Source organism: Ictidomys tridecemlineatus, chromosome 7 (assembly GCF_052094955.1).
Source record: "Ictidomys tridecemlineatus isolate mIctTri1 chromosome 7, mIctTri1.hap1, whole genome shotgun sequence".
Taxonomy (NCBI): Eukaryota; Metazoa; Chordata; class Mammalia; order Rodentia; family Sciuridae; genus Ictidomys; species Ictidomys tridecemlineatus.
In genome coordinates, this window is record NC_135483.1 from 67440857 (window position 1) to 67460939 (window position 20083).

The following is a 20083-nucleotide window of genomic DNA, read 5'->3' on the forward strand; positions in this document are numbered from 1 at the left end:
GATGGCAGGTAAAAACTGGATGCTTCAGTCTGAAAAGGCAAAGGTTGCCAGGGGACAAATGGAAGTCCCTAAATTATGAAGATGCAATTAGAATAAATGGAGGTTTATTCTTCAAAGCCTCAAAACTGAAATTAGGGTGAAGGAAAATGTCCTTGAAATTTGGCTCTCCAGGCAGAAATGAGAGCCTGCAGGTAGATGTTGGCTGAGCCCAATCCAGGGCAGAAACTACCCATTGAGTAAATTCTCATGAACTAAATTTAAGAAATATATATGTAGAGATTGCTGATCCAGGAGATATAAAAGGCTGAAAATATAAAAGGATTCCTAAAAATTTTTGCAAGATTTAAGAATACAAATATAGTCCAGTGCAGTGGCATACACTTGTAGGCCCAATTATTGTGGAAACTGAGGCAGAAGGATCACCTGAGCTCAGGAGTTCAAGGCCAGCCTAAGAAAGACAGAGATACCCCATCTCTAAATAATAATAATAATAATAATTCAAAAAAATTAAAGAATACAAATACGTACATACAAGCACTTATTGTCATAATCTATGAGAGAACAAATAGCAAAAGGCTCCTGAGAGAGCAAAGATCTACAATTATTCCTCTGAGCCCTTGGGGCATTGGTTTCAGAACTTTCTGGAACACCAAAATCTTCAGATGGTCAACTTCCTTTTATAAAATGGCTTAGTATTTGCATAGAACTGACACACAACTCCACATCTTTCTCTATTACTCAAAATACCTGATATAATGCAAATGCTATGTAAATAGTTATCATACTGTATTGCCTAAGGAGTAACAAAAAAAAATCCATGTGAATTCAGTTCAGATGCTGTTGTTTTTTTTCTCAATATTTTCAATACATGTTTGGTTGAATCTGTGAATGTGGAACCCACAGAAGACTAACTATACTTAAAAAATGAAAAATGATAACAAACATTAAGATATGCAAAGTCACACTCATTTTTGTACTTACACATAATGATGGGTAAGGGATCAGGCAAGTAAGGCCTAGATATGGATGTGGTACCCCTCTGGCCTTGATCTTAGAAGCTCCACTTAGAAAAAATGGAGAATTTTTTTTTGGGGGGGGGGGTAATAGGAGTTAAACCCAGGGTCACTTAATCACTAATCCACATCCTCAGCCCTTTTTATTTTTTATTTTGAGACAGGGTCTTGCTAAGCTGCCGAGGCTAGCTTTGAACTTGCAGTCCTCCTGCCTCATCCTCCGCAGTCACTGGGATTACAGGCTTTGGAATACATTTTATAGTAGAGCCCCCCACTTCAGATGCAGGGAGGAACATGGAGCTGTTTCAGGCTCATGAGAGAACCACAGAGAAGCACAGCAGCATTGGACTAGGTAGATAACCAGAGAGCCAGTTTGTTTGACAGGGACTGAAGGGTCAAGGGTCAGCAGAGTCACTGATGGACAGAGGAAAGGCTGAAAGCCCCATCATGAGCTACTTCACCTTGTTGTTTGGGAAATAAGGAAGTTACACTGGGTTTGGGGAAGGAGGCACAAGCACCCAACTATTCCAAATAAAAGGAGAAAAGAAAGACTGGCACTTTTTTTGGTCATAACAGGAACCTTCACTTAAGGCAAAATTGAGAAACACCAAGTAGAAGTGGTTCACTTGCCAGTCTTCTGGCTTCCTCCCTCGGGCAGAGTTTCCAAGCAATGTATGCAGGAAGGCTGAGCTGAATCCCAAAGGGCCTTTGAGAATTTGCTTTTCCACATGGCACCAGGGACACCCAGAGCAAGCAAAGGCTTGGCCTACAATAACATCCCACATCCACAATAACAATATGAGGGTTGATGTGCAGTTTCCAAGGTACCAAAAGAGGTCCCCAGTGGGTCCAACTTGAGTCAGTGTCACAAGAAGAAAGATGACTGGGTGGGCTGGGGTTGGACTGCAGGCAGCCCAGGGCGACAGGCTCAAGGTGCATTCTGAGAACATGTTTAAATCCATTCAGGGCTGCTGTCAAGGTCATTGACAAATGAAGAAGAAGAATGAGTCTTAGGGCACTTTCCTAGAGCAACTCTCACAGTCCAAGTATCAGGGCTTGGCTTCCCCTGGCACTTTTATATCACATGAGCAGCTGACAGCATGTTTATTATGCTTTTGGTAAAACCATTGATGAGAAAATATGTTTCCCTTTGGTTTTCCTTTAAAAGATGTTGTTTGAATAACTTTCCTAATTTTTCTTCCTACCAAGTAGCATTTCTAGCCCCCCCACCTCCATCTTTTCCTAAGGCAGCTCTTTATTCAGTAGGAAATGCCAATGTTGGTGTGTTGTTGTTCAATATTTATATAATTCACAGGGCTGTCAGAAATCCTGATGATCTTGAAGCAAGGTCTAATATGCACTTGGCAAGCACTTTTGCTGGCATTGGCTTTGGAAATGCCGGTGTTCATCTGTGGTGAGTGAATATGAGATTGTATTTCTTTACTCAAGCCATTTCTTTTAAAAACAAATATTTATAATTGAGGACTACTGGTAAAATTTAAATATGCTGAAGAATGAAGAAATTTAATTTAAAGTCCCTAAGCAGTCTTTTCATTTGAAAGCAATTTTATTGGATCACAGTTTTTTTTAACAATAGTTTTTAAAGATATAACACATACACCATATAATTCATCCATTTAGAGTATACAATTCAATGAATTTTAGTATGTAAACAAAGTTCTGCAACCATCAATTTTAGAACATCTTGTCCCCAAAAGAAATCCCAGACCCCTCATCTTTCACTCAACAATCCCCCTACCTCCCTAGTATTAAGAGGACACTGATCTACTTTTTTTTATATAGAGGTTTATCTATTCTCTAGTCAATATGATTCTACTTTCTATATATATAGATTTCTCTATTCTATATGATTTCATTTATATGGCCTTTTGTATCCAGCTTGTTTTAATTAGCATAATGTTCCAAAGTTCAGCCATGTATCAGTATTTCATTCTTTTTATTGCCAAATAACATTCTATTGGGCAGATATACCACATTTTATTTATCCATTCACCAGCTGATGGACTTTAGGTTGTTATGATTTGGGGATATGATAAATAACGTTGCTGTGAGCATTCCTGTACCAGTTTTTGTGTATACATATTTTCATTTCTCTTATTTTATACATGGGAGTGCAATTCTGGGGTCGTATGGTAATTCTGTGTTTAGATTTATGAGAAACTTCTGGACTGCACTGTTTTACATCCCCATCAAAAATGGATCAGGGTTCTGATTTCTCCATAGCCTTGCCATGTGTCATAGATTTTTAAAATCTCAAATGTAGGATGCTTCCCCTAATCACTCGTAAAAAAAAAAAAAAAAAAGAGAGAGAGAGAGAGATCAGAATCTTTGTCAATAGCCCAGAATTGACCTGTTTTATGGGAACTTTATTGATATGTTGCTTTAAAGTTAAAAAACAGTGATCACTGAGAACAAAAAAAAATGGACCTTTGCTAGGGTAAGTGTAAGGAAATAGTCATCATCAAACTCTGCTGCTAATGAGAACATAACCTTGGTGTAATCATAACTTGGTGCAAAACTTTTCAAAAGTCAAGTGAACAAAATGTACCCAGAGCCAAAAAAATATTTATACCTCTTAACCAATTAAGTCACTTCTAGGAATCTAGCCTAAAGAAATATCCATGATATGAGCCACAAATTTCTTTGTAAGAATGTTCGCCTAAGTGTTATTTTTTTCAATTTCACATCTGCAGTATAATAAATTTCATAACAATTGCTTATGGATACAGAAAGGATATTAGGTGTTATTTACAATTGAAATTTTTTAGTGCAACCTAATTCCAATAATTAATGGTTAACTATAGTTCTTTAAGAATAAAATTATGGGGGAGGGGAGGAAGGGGATAGGAAGGGCAGCAGAATACAACAAACACTAGTATGACAGTATGTATAACCAATGTGATCCTGCAATCTGTACATGTGGGGAAAGTAAGTATTAGTACCCTATTTGAATCAAATGTATGATATATGATATGTCAAGATCATTGTAATGTTTTGAGCAATTAATAAAAAAAAGAATAAAATCACGCCCCAAAAAAGAAAGAATAAAATAAAGCCATTAAAAATAATGTTTTTGAACATATTTATATGGGAAATGCTTACAAAGACTATTAAGTAACAAAAGCAATGCATAAAACTATATGCACAATAAAATTATAAATTAAACATGTGCATAAAATGACTAGAAGGAAATAGGACTACAGATAGTTTTCGTTTTCTACAAAGAGCATACATAGGCAACTGTTAAAATAAAAGCAACATTCTGAATATTGATAAAAAGTTACCTTTGAGACCATGAAATCTATTATATCACAAAAACACACCAGGCAATCATTTTCTGAGCCTAAGACAGGTAAAACACATTTCAAAGTACTCAACAACTCAGATAATCAATAACTTCTGGTTTGTTTCACGAAGGATGGGCTAGAAGCACTCTTTTCCCTTTCATAAATACTCGTATAGTTCACCAAAATATTTCTTGCCATGAAATGTAAATAAGCGAAAAGTCACCCAGTAATCCATTTTTTAAAAAATATTTATTTTTTAGTTGTAGTTGGACACAATATCTTTATTTTATTTTTATGTGGTGCTGAGGATGGAACCCAGGGTCTCACACGTGTGAGGCGAGCATTCTACCACTAAGCCACAACCCAGCCCCCGATAATCCATTAAAAAAACAAAAAACTACAGATCATTTTACTCATGAAAACATTTCATTTTTACCAAATTAATTGTAAATATACTAACTTGTCACAAATATTTATCTTCTGAATCATTTAGTATACTATTAACATCTTCCTATTTGTCCACTAAGAATCCAAGAGGATATAAAGATTTTCAGTAAAAACAAAAACTATGATGGTTTTTCTTGATGATAAACTAAGTCTAAACAAATCCTTAAGGTACAGTTTAAGCAAGAGAAATCAGTTGAACTAACAACCTCTCAGACTAGCCTAACACATTATGATTCAATGCCCTTGGAAAGGAATGGCATTGAAAGGATCTGTCAGTTACTGGAAGGAAGAATCCCTGATGGTCCAGCTTGCGTGTTGTTGAATGGCCTACAATTCTATGATCGTAGAATTTGAATTTGATTGTCAAATTTGAAAATTTCACAGGTTTTATTAATGAGTACACTGAACGTGGAGTGAATCACAGTGATCCTTACAAACAATAAAAAAAGAATATATATCTCTGTGTGAAGGCCCCCCCCACCCCCACGCATAAGAGTGTCTTTGTGTAGTTGATATGAATTCTGATATTTGTATGTCAACATAAGCATTTTTTTTTCTTTTCTAGCCATGGAATGTCCTACCCAATTTCAGGTTTAGTGAAGACATATAAAGCAAAGGATTACAATGTGGATCACCCACTGGTGGTAAAAATAATTAATAATAAATTATTTAATTAAATCTTATATTCCTCACAATTTCCTGGAGGTTGAATCCAGAGCATCATGCATGCAACCCCCTGAGATATCTATCACTGAGCTACACTCCAACCCATATTTGTCCATTCTTGACTGCATAGAATATAGGGTAAAGTAATACCCAGAGAATGCAAGAGGAGGAACGGTTTCACTCTGTCTCTCCACAGCCCCATGGCCTTTCTGTGGTGCTCACATCCCCAGCAGTGTTCACGTTCACAGCCCAGATGTTTCCAGAGCGGCACCTGGAGACAGCAGAAATATTGGGTATGAACCATTACTCATAAATCTGTGACCCACACAGGTGGAGCATTTCCTAGGATTGCTTCTGAAGGTAACCATAAAGAATAATGCCAAAATATGTTGCTTTGGAGTAGCTTAAGAAAAAATCAGTGATTTGCTCAAAGCCCTATCTTAGCACTAAAATACCATAATTTTTTGTTTCTAAGAGTCTGATAAGAATGAAACAGAACCAAATGTTGATTATTTTAAATTTGTAGTAATATTATGTTCTCTGCTTTCATGCTCAAGGAAAGTTTAACTCTGTACCTACTATTAATTTATAATTGGTTTTTGTCAAGTGGAATTGATAGTAAAATGAATCTAAATCTGGAAGCAAGAGTAAATTCCCAATCACAGTGAATCTGAATAAGAAACTTTATTAAAAAGTTCCCAAATGAACTGTTTGCCATACTGTAGAGTAAATCATATCTATTATTCACAGTCCCTTCTTAATCTTACCAGAAATAAAACTTATATTCCGATAGCTGTAGTAGAAAGGAAAATGTTTGTGTTTTTCTGACATGAGAACTCTTTTAAGCAGACTCGAGTATTTGATTAATTTGCAAACCACCTTATTCCCCTGCTCAGGTTTAGGGTGGGGAAGGAAAGGCTAAAAAGAAAACTTCATTATGCTGCTGGAGCTCCAGCCGTTGGAGAGAGACTGTTTCCAAGGAGGTGGGAATGACCGCAGACATCCTCTGCAAGCTCGGCTTCCCCTTCACTCCCCTCACACACTTACCCATTTGTGCTCAGAGTTCCAGGGGCTGTGCTGAGCATATTAACGTCTGCCTCCTAGGACCCAGAGCCAGACCCAGGCTTGATTTCCAGCATATGCTGTGAGAACATGCCACCAACTTTATGAAGATCTTGTGTCCCCTTTCCCTTTTAGAAGGGAGATGTCGTTCAGCCTCAGGCTGGGACACAGTTGCCTTTGTAAATATGCAAACAGTACAAATGGCTGAGATAAGGGAGTGGAGGAGCAAATCGCAGATTGCATTCATGGAAAATGGGAAAAATATTAGAGAACTTAAAGTGCACATTCCAGACAACCACCAACATTACTGAGAAAGTCCTTCCTTTGTTAGACAAGATGCAGGCTAGAAAAACCCATGGGGTTTTTTCCTCCCTACACAGGAAATTTTCATATTAGTCCCATATTTGGCCATTAAATATTTTGATTTTCTGTGTGATCTCAGATTTTCTTAGGTTTAGGACAATGGATTCTCTTTCTTACCCCCCACCCTTGCCCCCCCTACCTCTTTCTCTCTCCTCTCTCTTTTTCCTAAAAACACTTCATAGGAAAACCCAGAGATTTTGATGGTGTGTTTTATGGCAGCCATCCTAGAACATAAAAACATCACAAATGGGGTGGGGCTGGGGTTGTGGCTCAGTAGTAGAGCGTATGCCTTGCACGTGTGAGGCACTGGGTTCCATCCTCAGCACCACATAAAAATAAAATAAAATAAAGGTATTGTGTCCATCTACAACTTAAATTTAAAAAAAAAAAAAATTACAAGCCCTGCATTGTATGTCACCTCTCCCTAATCCATGTTTTAGCTGCTGCTGGGTAATACAGATTGGTCATGTCAGGCAAGGTTACCTTTCATCAAGCTGCTCTCCTGGTTCAATTTACCCCTTTCCCTAGATTAATAAAACTGTTCTCACTTCATAGAAAGGAAAGCTTAAACTGTTTTAATAATATGCTCCAACATGTAGGTGAACAGAACGTTCTAGTCTCCTTCAGAGGCACTTTGGATAAACTTCATGCAGTGCTACCTTCTGTTCACAGAGTGATTTGCTTCTTGGCAGTGAAGGTGTCCATTCAAAAGATGGGGAACAAGGCAGGTGCTTCCTCTGGGAATTTTCACCCTCCAGGTGGACAGAACCCCGTGGCTCTTCCAGACTTACATCTCTAGGATTATGTGTATTAATTATTAATTATGTAAAAACTCTGTCCTTACAAATCTCCAAACCTTCTTACCACTTCACAGTTATCATTAATACCTGTATATGAAGCAGGGTTTTCTGAGAGGCTTCATGTTCTTGCTTCTGCCCAGCTGGTACTGTAATATTTATTAAAAGGAAACTTCCCTGCCCTTTGGCAACAAAGACAAAAATAAGAAGTTTCTAGCTATAAAAAGGAAATATTTCCCTCCCTGGTCACTGTTACACATTTTTGTCATACTATTTTCTTCCTTATTGGCAATTAACGTGGGAGTTTTGGTACTTTTATATCCTTGTCTCACAAGGCTTTTACAAAGGGTCCCTTCCTCCTCCTTCTCCTCCTCCCTCTTCCCCAGTCTTTGCCCCCCTCTTTCTACTCCCTGCCCCCACCCCGAGGTGTGTGTGTGTGTGTGTGTGTGTGTGTGTGTGTGTGTGTATGTATGTATATGTGTGTGTTACTAGAGATTTAACCCAGGGCCCTGCACATGCTAGGCAAGTGCTCAACCATTGAGCCACATCCCCAGTTCCAGGTCTTGCCTTTTTTTAAGATGTTGCATGAGAAAAGACATGAAACATGCACACCTCTAGATGTCAGCAAATTCCAAGCCTTGAAAATCATATAAGCTGTGTTTCACCTACAAATGCTCCTTCCTCCTCCCAAGTACCAGACTTCTTTTCTGGTTTCCTTTCTGTAGCTTTCTTTATTGCTTCTGTACCTCTTTCCCACCACCCAAAGGCTGAACATGTGGGAATTGGCAGTTCCTTAGAAATGTGAGAGTCAATTTAAGAGCCCTGGCAGACTTTTTTTTCTTGCAGAGGCCCTGGGCTTCTCAGTCTTGCCTTGCCAACATATTTTCTGTGGGGTTGATCATTGACCATTGGGCCACCCTGAGGGAGGCACAGTGGTGCCCTCATCCTTGGCATTTGGAAATAGACAAGAGTGCACATGTTGTATCTGACTGATCTTGTGCCTTCCTCTCCGCCTACACCCTCTCTCCCCAGTGTGCATTTTGTGTCTTCTAGGAGCAGACATTCACACTGCCAAGATCCAAGATGCTGGGCCTGTATTGGCAGACGCACTCCGGAAATTCTTATTTGATTTAAATGTTGATGATGGCCTCGCTGCCATTGGTTACTCCAAGGCCGACATCCCTGCATTAGTGAAAGGAACGTTGCCCCAGGTAAGAGGCACAGCATGGACCCCACTCCTGCTAAGAAGCACAGAGCTTCCAGAAAAATATGTTCCATTTGGGGTGGGTTAGGGGGAGATAGAGACACAGGGTTCTGCAGCTGGTCTCAGGTTTCCTCCACAGCAGTTCTCCCTTGGGAAGGGGCCCAGGCTCCTTTGCCTTTATGTTATTCCATAGAACTGTGGCTTAGGTGAGGATTTTATGGTAAAACTGAAAGGATTCTTTATGGAAATTTGAGGGGAAAAACAACCCCAAATCAACCTTGAGCTATGGCAAAATTTCCCTATTCCTGTTCTTTTAAGATTCCCCTGTAAAATTGCACAAAGCTGTTTCAAAAGGACTGCTGATGTTATTTTCCATTAGAAAGAGTGACAAATTCCTACTATTTTGTGACAAATAGGCACACCCTTTAAGTTGAAACTATTACAAAATTGCTTTGGAATGAATTTGGAAGATTGTATATTTTATACAAATGTTACTTTCTCTGGGTCTTATTTCATTTACTTAAAACTTTGCTAAAGAATATCAAATGAGCTGCCGTTCTTTATTTGGCAGAATCATATAGATGTTTTAACTTCCCTCTCCCAAGAATCTCATGAAGAGAGTTGATCCTTTGTTGGAACTCTCAAGCTGATACATCAGATGCTAATGGGCCAAGACTCTGTTCATTGCAATTCATCACCAAGTAGAGAGCTCAGAGCCATGAGAGCTTAGTTGGTAGGTCACACTGTGTTCACCATGCCTGGAGTGATATGGCAAGGCAGGGATCACTTTAATATTGTGGGGCTCTTCTGTCCAAAGTTAAGGCATTTGTGGGCCTCTCCCTGACCTTGAAACAAAGCTAAATCTGGAATATCATGCATGGCATCCTGCATATTATAAGTAGCAGTGCTCTTTTCCCTCTTACTCCAGGTAGTAAAGGCTTTAAACTAACTGCTTCATCCCCATGTATCAGTATGTAGAATGTTGACAGTCTCACCACTCACGTAAGATATTTGTATAGATCTGGCTCACCGGCTCATATTTCCACCAGGAGCCATGTTAGGCAATCAACAAAGTCATTTAATGCAACAGGAAGTAATGGGGACTTTGGTAAACTGGAAAGCATGTGATTCATCTAAATGGGTGAACAGCTATTCTGTAACTCTTATCATCAAGCAGAAATTCAGGTCCTCCTATTGGTAGAACTTCCAATTTCAAGAAACATAAGCAATCCAGATGTTCCTATTGAGTTTTCTCTGGTTTCTCCATGTACAAATGAATCATAGACCATGAGCCACCAGTTTCCTAGATTTAGATTAAAGTCCAGTGAATCCAATTGTATCTAAAAATATAAATGATGGGTTGGGGTTGTGGCTTAGTGGCAGAGTGCTTGCCTCACATGTGTGGGGCACTGGGTTCGATTCTCAGCACCAAATATAAATTTTAAAAGATGAATAAAGATCCATCAACAACTAAAAAATAGTTTAAAATAATGAAAAAATAAAAATAAAATATAATTGAATGCAAAAAAAGTGGAGTCTCAAAATGTAGCGCAGCCCCTGAGCCAACCTACAAATCCTTAGTTCTAACTCATAAAATAGCCAAAAAATAAGACCTTGTGAGGCCATCACAGTTACTTTATCCAATCCTACTAGAATGTAAGTTTCATAAGGGCAGGACTTTAGCTCCTAGCACAACCTAAAACACATGCTAAATAAACACATGCCTACAGCCCCCTCCTCTAACAGCCTCTGTCCAGGTGAGCTAAGTGGCTAGATGGTGGTAACTTTTTGAGATGTTTCCTCAGATTGACTGACTAGGACTCAGCCAAAGTCAGGGGAATCATGAAAGCCTGTCCAGGGACACCATAGACTGAATGGTCATCCTGATTTTAATGTAATTTCCAGCTCTATAGCACAGTCCCAGTAACACTATCCATTCTGCAAGGGCCCTCTATAAAGTTATGCTTGTTGAACCCAGGACAGTATTCAAAAATGTGTGTTTGTCTGCTTCCAAGAATGATATCTGTGATTTTCAGATGAAACTGTAGGGTATTCTTAGCCACTTAATAGCTGGTGACAGTGCACCTCCCAGCCATCAGCACACATTGGCAAGTGTTCACTGTTCTAATTCTACTGTGCTCAGACCTTCACTTTCAAAAGCTCTTCCAGACTAACATTAGTCTGGAAACATTGGAGACCATCCACTAAAATAGTAAGTTAATTAGGTATAATTCTGGATGCCTTCAGGTACATGTCATAGAGAGAAATCATAGAAGCAAAACCTTAATTAGACAAAATGAATTTCTTAGTTTCACAAAAGATGGGAGGTAAATGCAATCTTTTGAATGTAAGCTATGTCACAAAGTAGGAAGCCAGATTTCCCTTGATGTGTTTTCATAAAGCAGCCCCAAGGTGTATACTGCCTTCCCCCCTTTGATCATGTTTGCATGATTAGGAGAAACAGTTGAAGTTAATTAACTAGCCCGGGTTCCATTTTGGAGTCAATGTGATAGATATATGCACATATTCATAGACTCCTAGGACTTTAAAGGGGATCTTAGAAATGAGCTTGTCTATTCTGCAGATGAAGAGTGACTGGGGTTTTGTTTTATTTTGCACTTTGGCAGCAGTGAACATTTTACAGGGAGCCTATTGCAACTTCAGAATTTTACACGCCTAGAAAACCGATCTTCACTTTTTAGTGTCTATGGGATTTAAGGCAGCGAGGAGGATACACTAGTGCCTTCAAGGACATTGCCAGAAAGTTTATTTCACATAGTCGATGTCTGATAAAGATTCTTTTATGTTCAGCAACCAGGGACCAGTTTTCTCTGGAAGGAACAACCAGGCCAGTATTCTTGACCAAACACCACAGCCCATACTGGTGGCAGCAAATAGCGGCCCTGTGTACAGAGGCTTCCAACTGCCGTAGCTAGGCTGCAAGGGGAGCAGGCAAAAATAAATTAATCTTCCAAGATGAATTTCTGAAACCCCTGGAACGAAACATTTACATTTCAAATCAAAACATTTCATTACTGAGGAGAGCTGCCTACCCGAATGAGCACTTCCCCTCCCTGGTAGACAGGGCAGCTGAAATGTTATTTTATGAATGTACTAAAAGTAGAAGTCTGAATTTACTTCAGTGCCCATGTTAATCAGTTGTTCTTGGTCTTACATGTCTATAAATAACCGCACGTTGCCTAACACGTCTTCATTCTGAGCTTAGCTTTCATATGGCAGAGCTGATTTGTCTAGTGAGACATCACAAACTTTGTCTTTGCCCGCATTTAACCACTCTCTGGAGGCTAGAGATATGAAAGAGCAACTCTGCTCAGGCATGGCCTCAGGTCCTTCTGAGAGTCCTGAACTGTGTGTCTAAAGATAAATCGGGATTGTGTAAAGGGACTTTGAGCTCATCAGATAAGACTCATTATAACAGAGTAACATGGAGATAATCATCACATGTGGCCATAGAAAATGCTGAACTTCTGCTGTGAACCCTGCTGTAAACATAGATAGATGATAGATAGATAGAACCATGAACAAGCCTTTGCCGTGCTGTGAATTTTCAAAATTCCTTAGGGTCTCTGGAGGATCTGCTGGGATGTAAAATTTTGCTTTTGCCTCACTCATGTTCATCAATATTATCCCCTACCTTTTTCCAAACATCCATCCATTCATCCATCCTTTTTTTTTCAATTATTTGTAATTGTGGACACATGTTCATAAAACATAAAATTTACCATTCTAATCAATTTTACACATATAACTCAGTACTATTAAGTATATTCAGTGTTATACAGCCAACCATTTCCAGAACTTTCTTTTATCATCCCAAATAGCTATACATCCCTTAAACAATTCCTCCTTCTCCCAGCCTTTGGTAACTTCTATTCTACCTTCTATCTCTAAATTTGCCTATTCTAGGTACCTCATTTAAGTAGAATCTCACAATATTTGTCCTTTTGTGACTGACTTATTTCATTTATCATAATGTCTTCACTGTTCATGCATGTTATGGCATGTGTCAGAATTTCATTCCTGATCATGGCTGAATAATATTTCATTGTATAGGTACATCCAATTTTGTTTATCCATTCACATGTTGATGGACATGGGTTCTGTCCACCTTTTGGCCATTATGAATAATGCTATAAACATTGATGTATAGTTGTCTATTTGAGTCCCTGCTTTCTGAGTATAAACCTAGGAGTAGAATTAGACCATATGGTAATTCTACGTTTAACTTTTTGAGGAATTGATGAACTGTTTTCCATGGTGGCTGAATCATTTTATATTTTCATTAACAATACATGCAGTTCCAATTTCTCCACCTCTCCACCAACACTCCTTATTTTCCATTTTTTATAATAGTTCATCTCAATAGGTGTGAAGTGGTATCTGGTTGAGGCTTTGATTTGTGTTTCCCTGATGATTAATAATATTGAGCATGTTGTCATGCATTTACTGGCTACTTATTTTCTTTGGAGAAATATCTATTCAAGTTACTTGCTCATTTTTGAATTGAGTTGTTTAGGGTTTTGTTGTTGTTACTGTTGTTGTTGAATTGTAGAAATCATTTTAAAATTCTGGACATTTATCCCTGATCAGCTGTATGATCGCAAATATTTTCTCCTGTTTTGTGAGTTTCTTTATCCCTCTTGTGAGTATCTTGATGCACAAAAGTTTTAAATTTTTATCTAATCCAGATTATCTGGTTTTTCCCTTATTGCCTGTGTTTTTCATCTCATATCCAAAATATCCTTCTCCCCCTTTGTATTCTTCTAAGAGTTTTAAGGTTTGTGCTCTCTTATTGCTAGGGGTTTGGATCCATTGGAGTTGATATTAAAAAAAAATTAGTTGTATAGGGACACAATACCTTTATTTTATTTATTTATTTTTATGTGGTGCTACTCAGATCAAACTCAGTGCCTCACACACACTAGGCAAGCGTTCTACCACTGAGTCACAACCCCAGCCCTGAGTTGATTTTTTAATGTGTCCTTCTTTCTTTTTCTTTTTTTAAAATTTTTTTAGGATAGGAAAGGCAGCAGAATACAACAGACCCTAGTATGGCAATATGTAAATCAGTGGATGTGTAACCGATGTGATTCTGCAATCTGTATACAGGGTAAAAATGGGAGTTCATAACCCACTTGAATCAAAGTGTGCAATATGATATGTCAAGAACTATGTAATATTTTGAACAACCAACAATAAAAATTTTTTAAAAAGATGCAGAAAAAAAAATTTTTTTGTTGTAGATGGACACACAATATCTTTATTTATTTTTATGTGGAGCTGAGAATGGAACCCAGTGCCCCACACATTTGAGGCAAGTACTTTACCACTGAACTGTAGGCCCAGCCCTCCTTCTTTCTTTTCATCTTTCTTTTTTTAATATTTTATTTATTGTAGTTGGACACAATACCTTTATTCTATTTATTTATTTTTATGTGGTGCTGAGGATAGAACCCAGCGCCTTACACATGCTAGGCGAGCGCTCTACCGCTGAGCCCCAGCCCAAGCCCCTCATCTTTCTTTTAACTGAAAAATACTTTTTGAGATCTACCATATATCATGCATTGTTTGGGATACAGAAAAGAGGAAAATAAAGTCCCTTTCTTCCTTCCTGGATCTTATGTTCTAGTGAGGGGGGAGACAGGCAGTGAACATCTATAAATAAGATATAAACAAAATAATTTCAGATAGTGATTAATGATGTGAAGGAAAACCTGGATGATGAGACAGAGAGTAACCTTGCAGGGATGATGTAGTGGGAACCCCAACAAGGTGATGAAGTCTTTTGTGAGAAGTCCTCTGCTTGAATGTGGCAGCTACATGAAGCTCTGCAGACAGAGGGGAAAGCCATAACATTTAAAAGGAACAGTGGGACCAAGTGAGATGAGACAATGGGAGAGGAGAGAGCTGGGGTGAGAAACAAGACCTGGCCAGGGCAGCATCAGAGGTGATAATTTTGCTCTAATCACAACAGGGAGATTATCCAAGAGTTTTAAGCACTGAGATGGTGTAATAAGATTTAAAGCGAGGGGGCGGGGGTGGGGGGGGAGGGCATCATTAGGGCCACTTTGGAGAAAATTACCTCTAGGGGGCAATAGTGGAGCAAAAGTGTAAAAGGTGGTCAGGCAGAACAGGCGCAGGATGGTGTCTGCAACAGGAGGTGAGAAGTGCTCTAGACTGGGGATTCATTTTGGACATAGGTCAAACAGACTTGCTGATGGGTTGAACTTGCAGAGCAAGGAAAAGAGAACTCATGGATAGTTCCTAAGTTTTTATCTGAGCTACTGGGTGTCATTTCTGAGTTGAAAAATGGGAGGGGTAGGCCGACTCTGGTCTTGTACATGTAACCTTTTGAGATGACAATACCTCCCCTCCCCACCATCTTCATTAACTCAACAAGTAACTCTTGAGCCTCTACTTTCTGTATGTCAAGTGTTCTGGTCACCACGAGGTTGTAGAGCAGTGAACACAACTGAGCTCTCCCCATAATGAGCCTCCCTGTTTACCAGGTATGCTCCCATGAAAGTGGGAGCCCCTTACTCATTTAGACCACATAGTAGTCATCATACCTTCTAGTCCCCTATCCCAGAGGGATAAATACCACTGAAGGAGTAAAAATAGCCATAGGATGTGCAGGCTCTTTGCTGACTTGACTCATAATAATCATTGAAAAACTGGGCAAATCACTAAACTAGTTTGGGAAAGGAGAGGTAAAACGTTAGTTTATAGGAATAAAGAAATCACTTGTTGCACACAGCCTGATGGCTCATGTCCTACAGAATTTCTTTCGAATATACCTTAAGTCCATGTTGCAAAATATATGGTCTTAGAAGTCAAGGACAAATAGTTTTGTTTTCTTTGGCAGCACTCTCTGTGCCTGGGACAGGACTCTCTGCCCTTGGAGAATTGGCAGAGGTTGTTGACAGACCCGGTTTGGTTGTTAGAGAAGGTGTTTTCTGTATGGCTGGTTTGATTTTATACATTTGTCCAGGGCAGAAGGCAAGGGGCAATAGCTTTTGAAAGCTCCTTGGGAAAGAGGCATGACTTGATAAGCCTCTGAGTTGGTAATTAGCTAATACACAGCATACAAGAAATGGTTTTAAAGATATGACTATTATCAAATCATTCTTTCTTAAGACTACGTTAATGTACATAACAAGTAACTTTTACAGTCTTTTGCAAGCCCTGAGTAACTCCTTTTATTTGCTGTTTCAGGAAAGGGTCACCAAGCTTGCACCCCGTCCCCAGTCAGAAGAGGATCTGTCTGCTCTGTTTGAAGCATCAATGAAACTGTACTAGTTGCCATTTTAATTGAAAGAATTGCCATCATCCACTGTAGTTCTGAGAACAGAAGTTGACTTGGCTAGAGAATTGTCTTTTCACCTCCACACATAACTTACTTGCTACAGTTTGAATGTAGTAGATATAAATTTATCCTAGGAGATTCCCTGATGTTCAAGCTATTTCCATAAAATAAGCTAGACAAATGCTCACTATGTCAGACCCGTGGGCCAGACTTCAGGTGTTAGTGTTCCTGTGCCAAACTCCACAGAATACTCTGCCTCTATTCCATGTGTCAAATGGGCAAAAACTCAGTATTTTTCAAATATGTAAATGTACTTATGCTGTGCCCAGTAATTGCACGCCTAGAAATTTATCCTATAGAAATACTAGCACAAGGGGCAGGGGCTATAGCTCAGTGGTAGAGCACTTGCCTAGTATATGTGAGGCACTGGGTTTAATCCTTAGCACCACATAAAAATAAATAAAATAAAAGCATTCTGTCCATCTACAACTACAAAAAAAATTTTTAAATACTAGCACAAGTCTGTAAAGAAATATGATGAGGTGTTTCTGGAAAGATTTTTTAAAATATTTTAATTTATTTTTACATGGTGCTGAGGATCAAACCCAGTTCCTCACACATGTGAGGCAGGTGCTCTACCACTGAGCTACAGCCCCAGCCCCTGGAAAGATTTTTTTTTGAGTAACAAAACCCGAAACAATCTATGTATTCATTAAGCTACATGGTAGTCATCACATCTTCTAGTCCCCTACCCCAGAAGGATAACAGACCACTAAGGAAGTATAAATAGCCACAGGAAGTGCAGGCTGTCTTTGCTGACTTGACTCACAACATTTTTTTAAAAATCAAGCAAATCACTAAATTGGTTTAAAAAATGAGAAATAATTAATAGTATATAAATTAATAAGTCATTAATCGTATGTATATGATCAACTAATAAATCATTAATAGTATACAGATGAATAAACCATAATGTATTTAAGCAGTGGAGTATTATGGTATTATTATAAGAATGAAGTAAATCTGTTGGAAATATGTCTATTATATAACGAATGTTGGAAAAAACAAGTTGTAGAAAAATTAAACTTTGGTATAATGTGATTTGTACTTTTTCAACTATATGTAAACATAAATCTACATGTAGAAAAGATGCACATGAAAATATTAAAAGTTATCATTGGAGAAATGGAATTTGGGGTATAGAGAAAATGTTTACTTTATATTTTATAAGCATCTATATTGTTTGGATTTGTTAAAACAAGAGATTTTCTAATTTTTAAAAAAGGAGAAAGAGGGTATAGAGGTGTAACTCAATGGTAGTGCCTAAAGGTAAGCATAAAACTTTACCAACAAATTTCATCTACCCCTTGCAGAACAAATCTAGCTAAAGTTCTTTCTAGCTTTTCAAGAAAATCATTGAGTATGACATGAGAAGTTGTATGTGAATGAGGCAGAAAATAGAAAACTATTTGCTAATCTGAGATCCTTAGGAAACTTTAGTAAAGGTTGTTCATGAATGTCTCAAAATGTATGTGGCATAGCAAAAATATATGTATGTATATGTATAGTGCATATTATATTCATATACACATATATTTTTTTAGACTTTATTTTTTATTCTCACTTTTTTCTTTTTAGTATACACATATATAACTTTATATATACATAGATATATACATGTTTTTTCCCTCCCCCGCCAAAAGAAAAGGATCCAGATAAATTAAAGAACTCCTACAATACAGTTATCCCGCTATATCCTTAAAAGATTGGTTCCAGAACTCCACTCAGATACCAAACTCTGCAAATATTCAAGTCCCTTATATAAAACAACACAGTACTTGCATATATCCTATGCACATCCTCCCATATACTTTACATAATCTCTAGATTACTCATAACACCTAACACAATGTAAATTTGCTATGTAAGTACCTTATCTGCTGTATTATTCAGGGAATAATGACAAGGGGATAATGTGTATCGATGTTCAGCACAATCATTATAGGCCTAACTTCATAGTACACAAACAAGACTCAGAAAAAATTCCAACAACTAGTGCAGGAGAGAGACTGAGGATCTATGAACCAGAAGGAGGCTACAGAAGGGTGTGTCTGCATACCATTCACTAGATTCAGTGTATGGTTCAGTGTGCAGCAAATTCAAGTTTTTCTCTTTATAATTTTCTGGAATATTTCCCCTCAATATTTTCAATCTGCAGTTGGTCAAATTATGGATGTGGAACCCCCAGAAAAAGAGAGCTGATTGTATATTCTGCAATGTGATATTACATCATTAGGAAAATATTAGACTAGGGGTCAATGGCCTCGAGTTTTGCTCCAGTCTTATCTGAGTCTTACTTCATCCAACCAAAGCTTCTCCCAGCTTGAAAATGCTATGACTAGATCTTCTAGAGTACCTATTCCTAAAGGTGAGATTTTGAATTGAGGGAATTTAATGTAAAATAATTTGAGATGTAGAAATGAATTCTATGTCTCACTGAATGTTTGATTCGTTTCCTAACATTTGCCAGATGTCTAAATGTGACTCACCAAAAGGAGTGTTTGGTATTCATATTGACAATGACTCTGTAGAGGAAGAATTTAAAGGTCAAGCATGAAGAAACAGATTTAGGAGGCCTTAATGTTTTTTTCTCTTGATACCCATCATTTTGGTCCTTACAGTTTGAAAATATTTGTTCTTTTCTTTTTTTGTGGTACTGGAGATTGAACCCAGAGCTTTAGCACATGCTAAGCAGGCGCTTTACCACTGAGCTATATCCTCAGCCTATGATTTAAAAATATGAAAAGTGCATTTTGTGACTTACCATTTATTTTTAGTGTGAGATAGGCTACTAGGCCTATTTATGTAAACCAAACATTTTCATGTTGCACAGACAACAATTAAATTCATCTTCCTAGTTTCAAATCCCATTTTTCTATTGATTTCCTTTTTTAAAAAAAATACTTCTTTTTCAGTTGGAGTTGGACACAAAACCTTTATTTTACTTATTTATTTTTATGTGATGCTAAGAATCAAACCCAGCACCTCACACATGCTAGGCAAGTACTTTACCTCTGAGCCAAAACCCCAACCCTACTGATTTCCTTTTTTAAAAAATTCTTAACAAGCCACAACTCCACTTGTATGAATTAATTCAAGGCAAGAAAAATTTTAAAAATTATATTCAAGAGTTTATATGATACTACTTTCATAGAACTATCATACATGGCAGTATTTTCACTTACAATGTGTACACATTCAGCCAGATGTGGTGGCAATGCCTGTAATCCCAGCAACTCAGGAGGCTGAGCCAGGAGGAACACAAGTTTGAAGCCAGCCTCAGCAACTCAGCGACTTAGCAAGACCAAATATATACACACATATACATCCCTGATTTATTTTGTGATATGAAACACTAATTTGTTCCAAGTAGGCTATGCTCCTATGATTTATTGTCAAGTGTCACAATAAATAGCTGTCACATTATTTTGCCCTCCTGTGTCTTCTCCCTGCATAGGAAGGGCTGTGTTGGACTTGGCATTGTTTGAGTAGCTGTGGACACAGCTGTGGGGTATTTTCAAGTGGTCAATGAAGTAAGACTGCTCTTGTAAAAGACAGACAAGTACAGTATCAAAATAGAGCGCACGCGCACAAAAAATTGCTTTTCTGGCCTTTTAACCCTGAGAAAGATTAATGGTTGTTTGGATTAGAAACTGTACCCTAATGAGGCACTATTGCCTCTGGGGAGTGAGTATGAGAAAGAGGACTGTTCACCCCCAGGGTCAACACTGCACAGGCTGCCAGTCTCTGATGACCAACAACCCCAAGCCAGACAGCTGCTATGGCTCCACCATTAAGTGCCCGCTCCTCTTGGGAGCTATTGGGGAACTAAGGCC

At 38.2% G+C, this 20083-nt stretch overlaps 1 protein-coding gene across 4 annotated transcripts in view; it reads left to right on the forward strand.

Moving 5' to 3' along the window:
• Positions 1-17378, forward strand: part of Adhfe1 (alcohol dehydrogenase iron containing 1) — a 33701-nt gene extending 16323 nt beyond the window's left edge. For 3 of the 4 annotated variants that reach the window (XM_078017101.1, XM_078017103.1, XM_078017104.1), the window contains exons 10-14: positions 2329-2427; positions 5334-5412; positions 5631-5727; positions 8710-8867; positions 16097-17378. In XM_078017101.1, the coding sequence (XP_077873227.1) occupies positions 2329-2427; positions 5334-5412; positions 5631-5727; positions 8710-8867; positions 16097-16180 (517 nt within the window). In that variant the 3' untranslated portion in view covers positions 16181-17378. Of the gene's footprint in view, positions 1-2328; positions 2428-5333; positions 5413-5630; positions 5795-8709; positions 8868-16096 lie in introns of those variants that run through there. The other variant, XM_078017102.1, reaches the window with a different exon arrangement.
• Positions 17379-20083: the final 2705 nt, after the last annotated feature.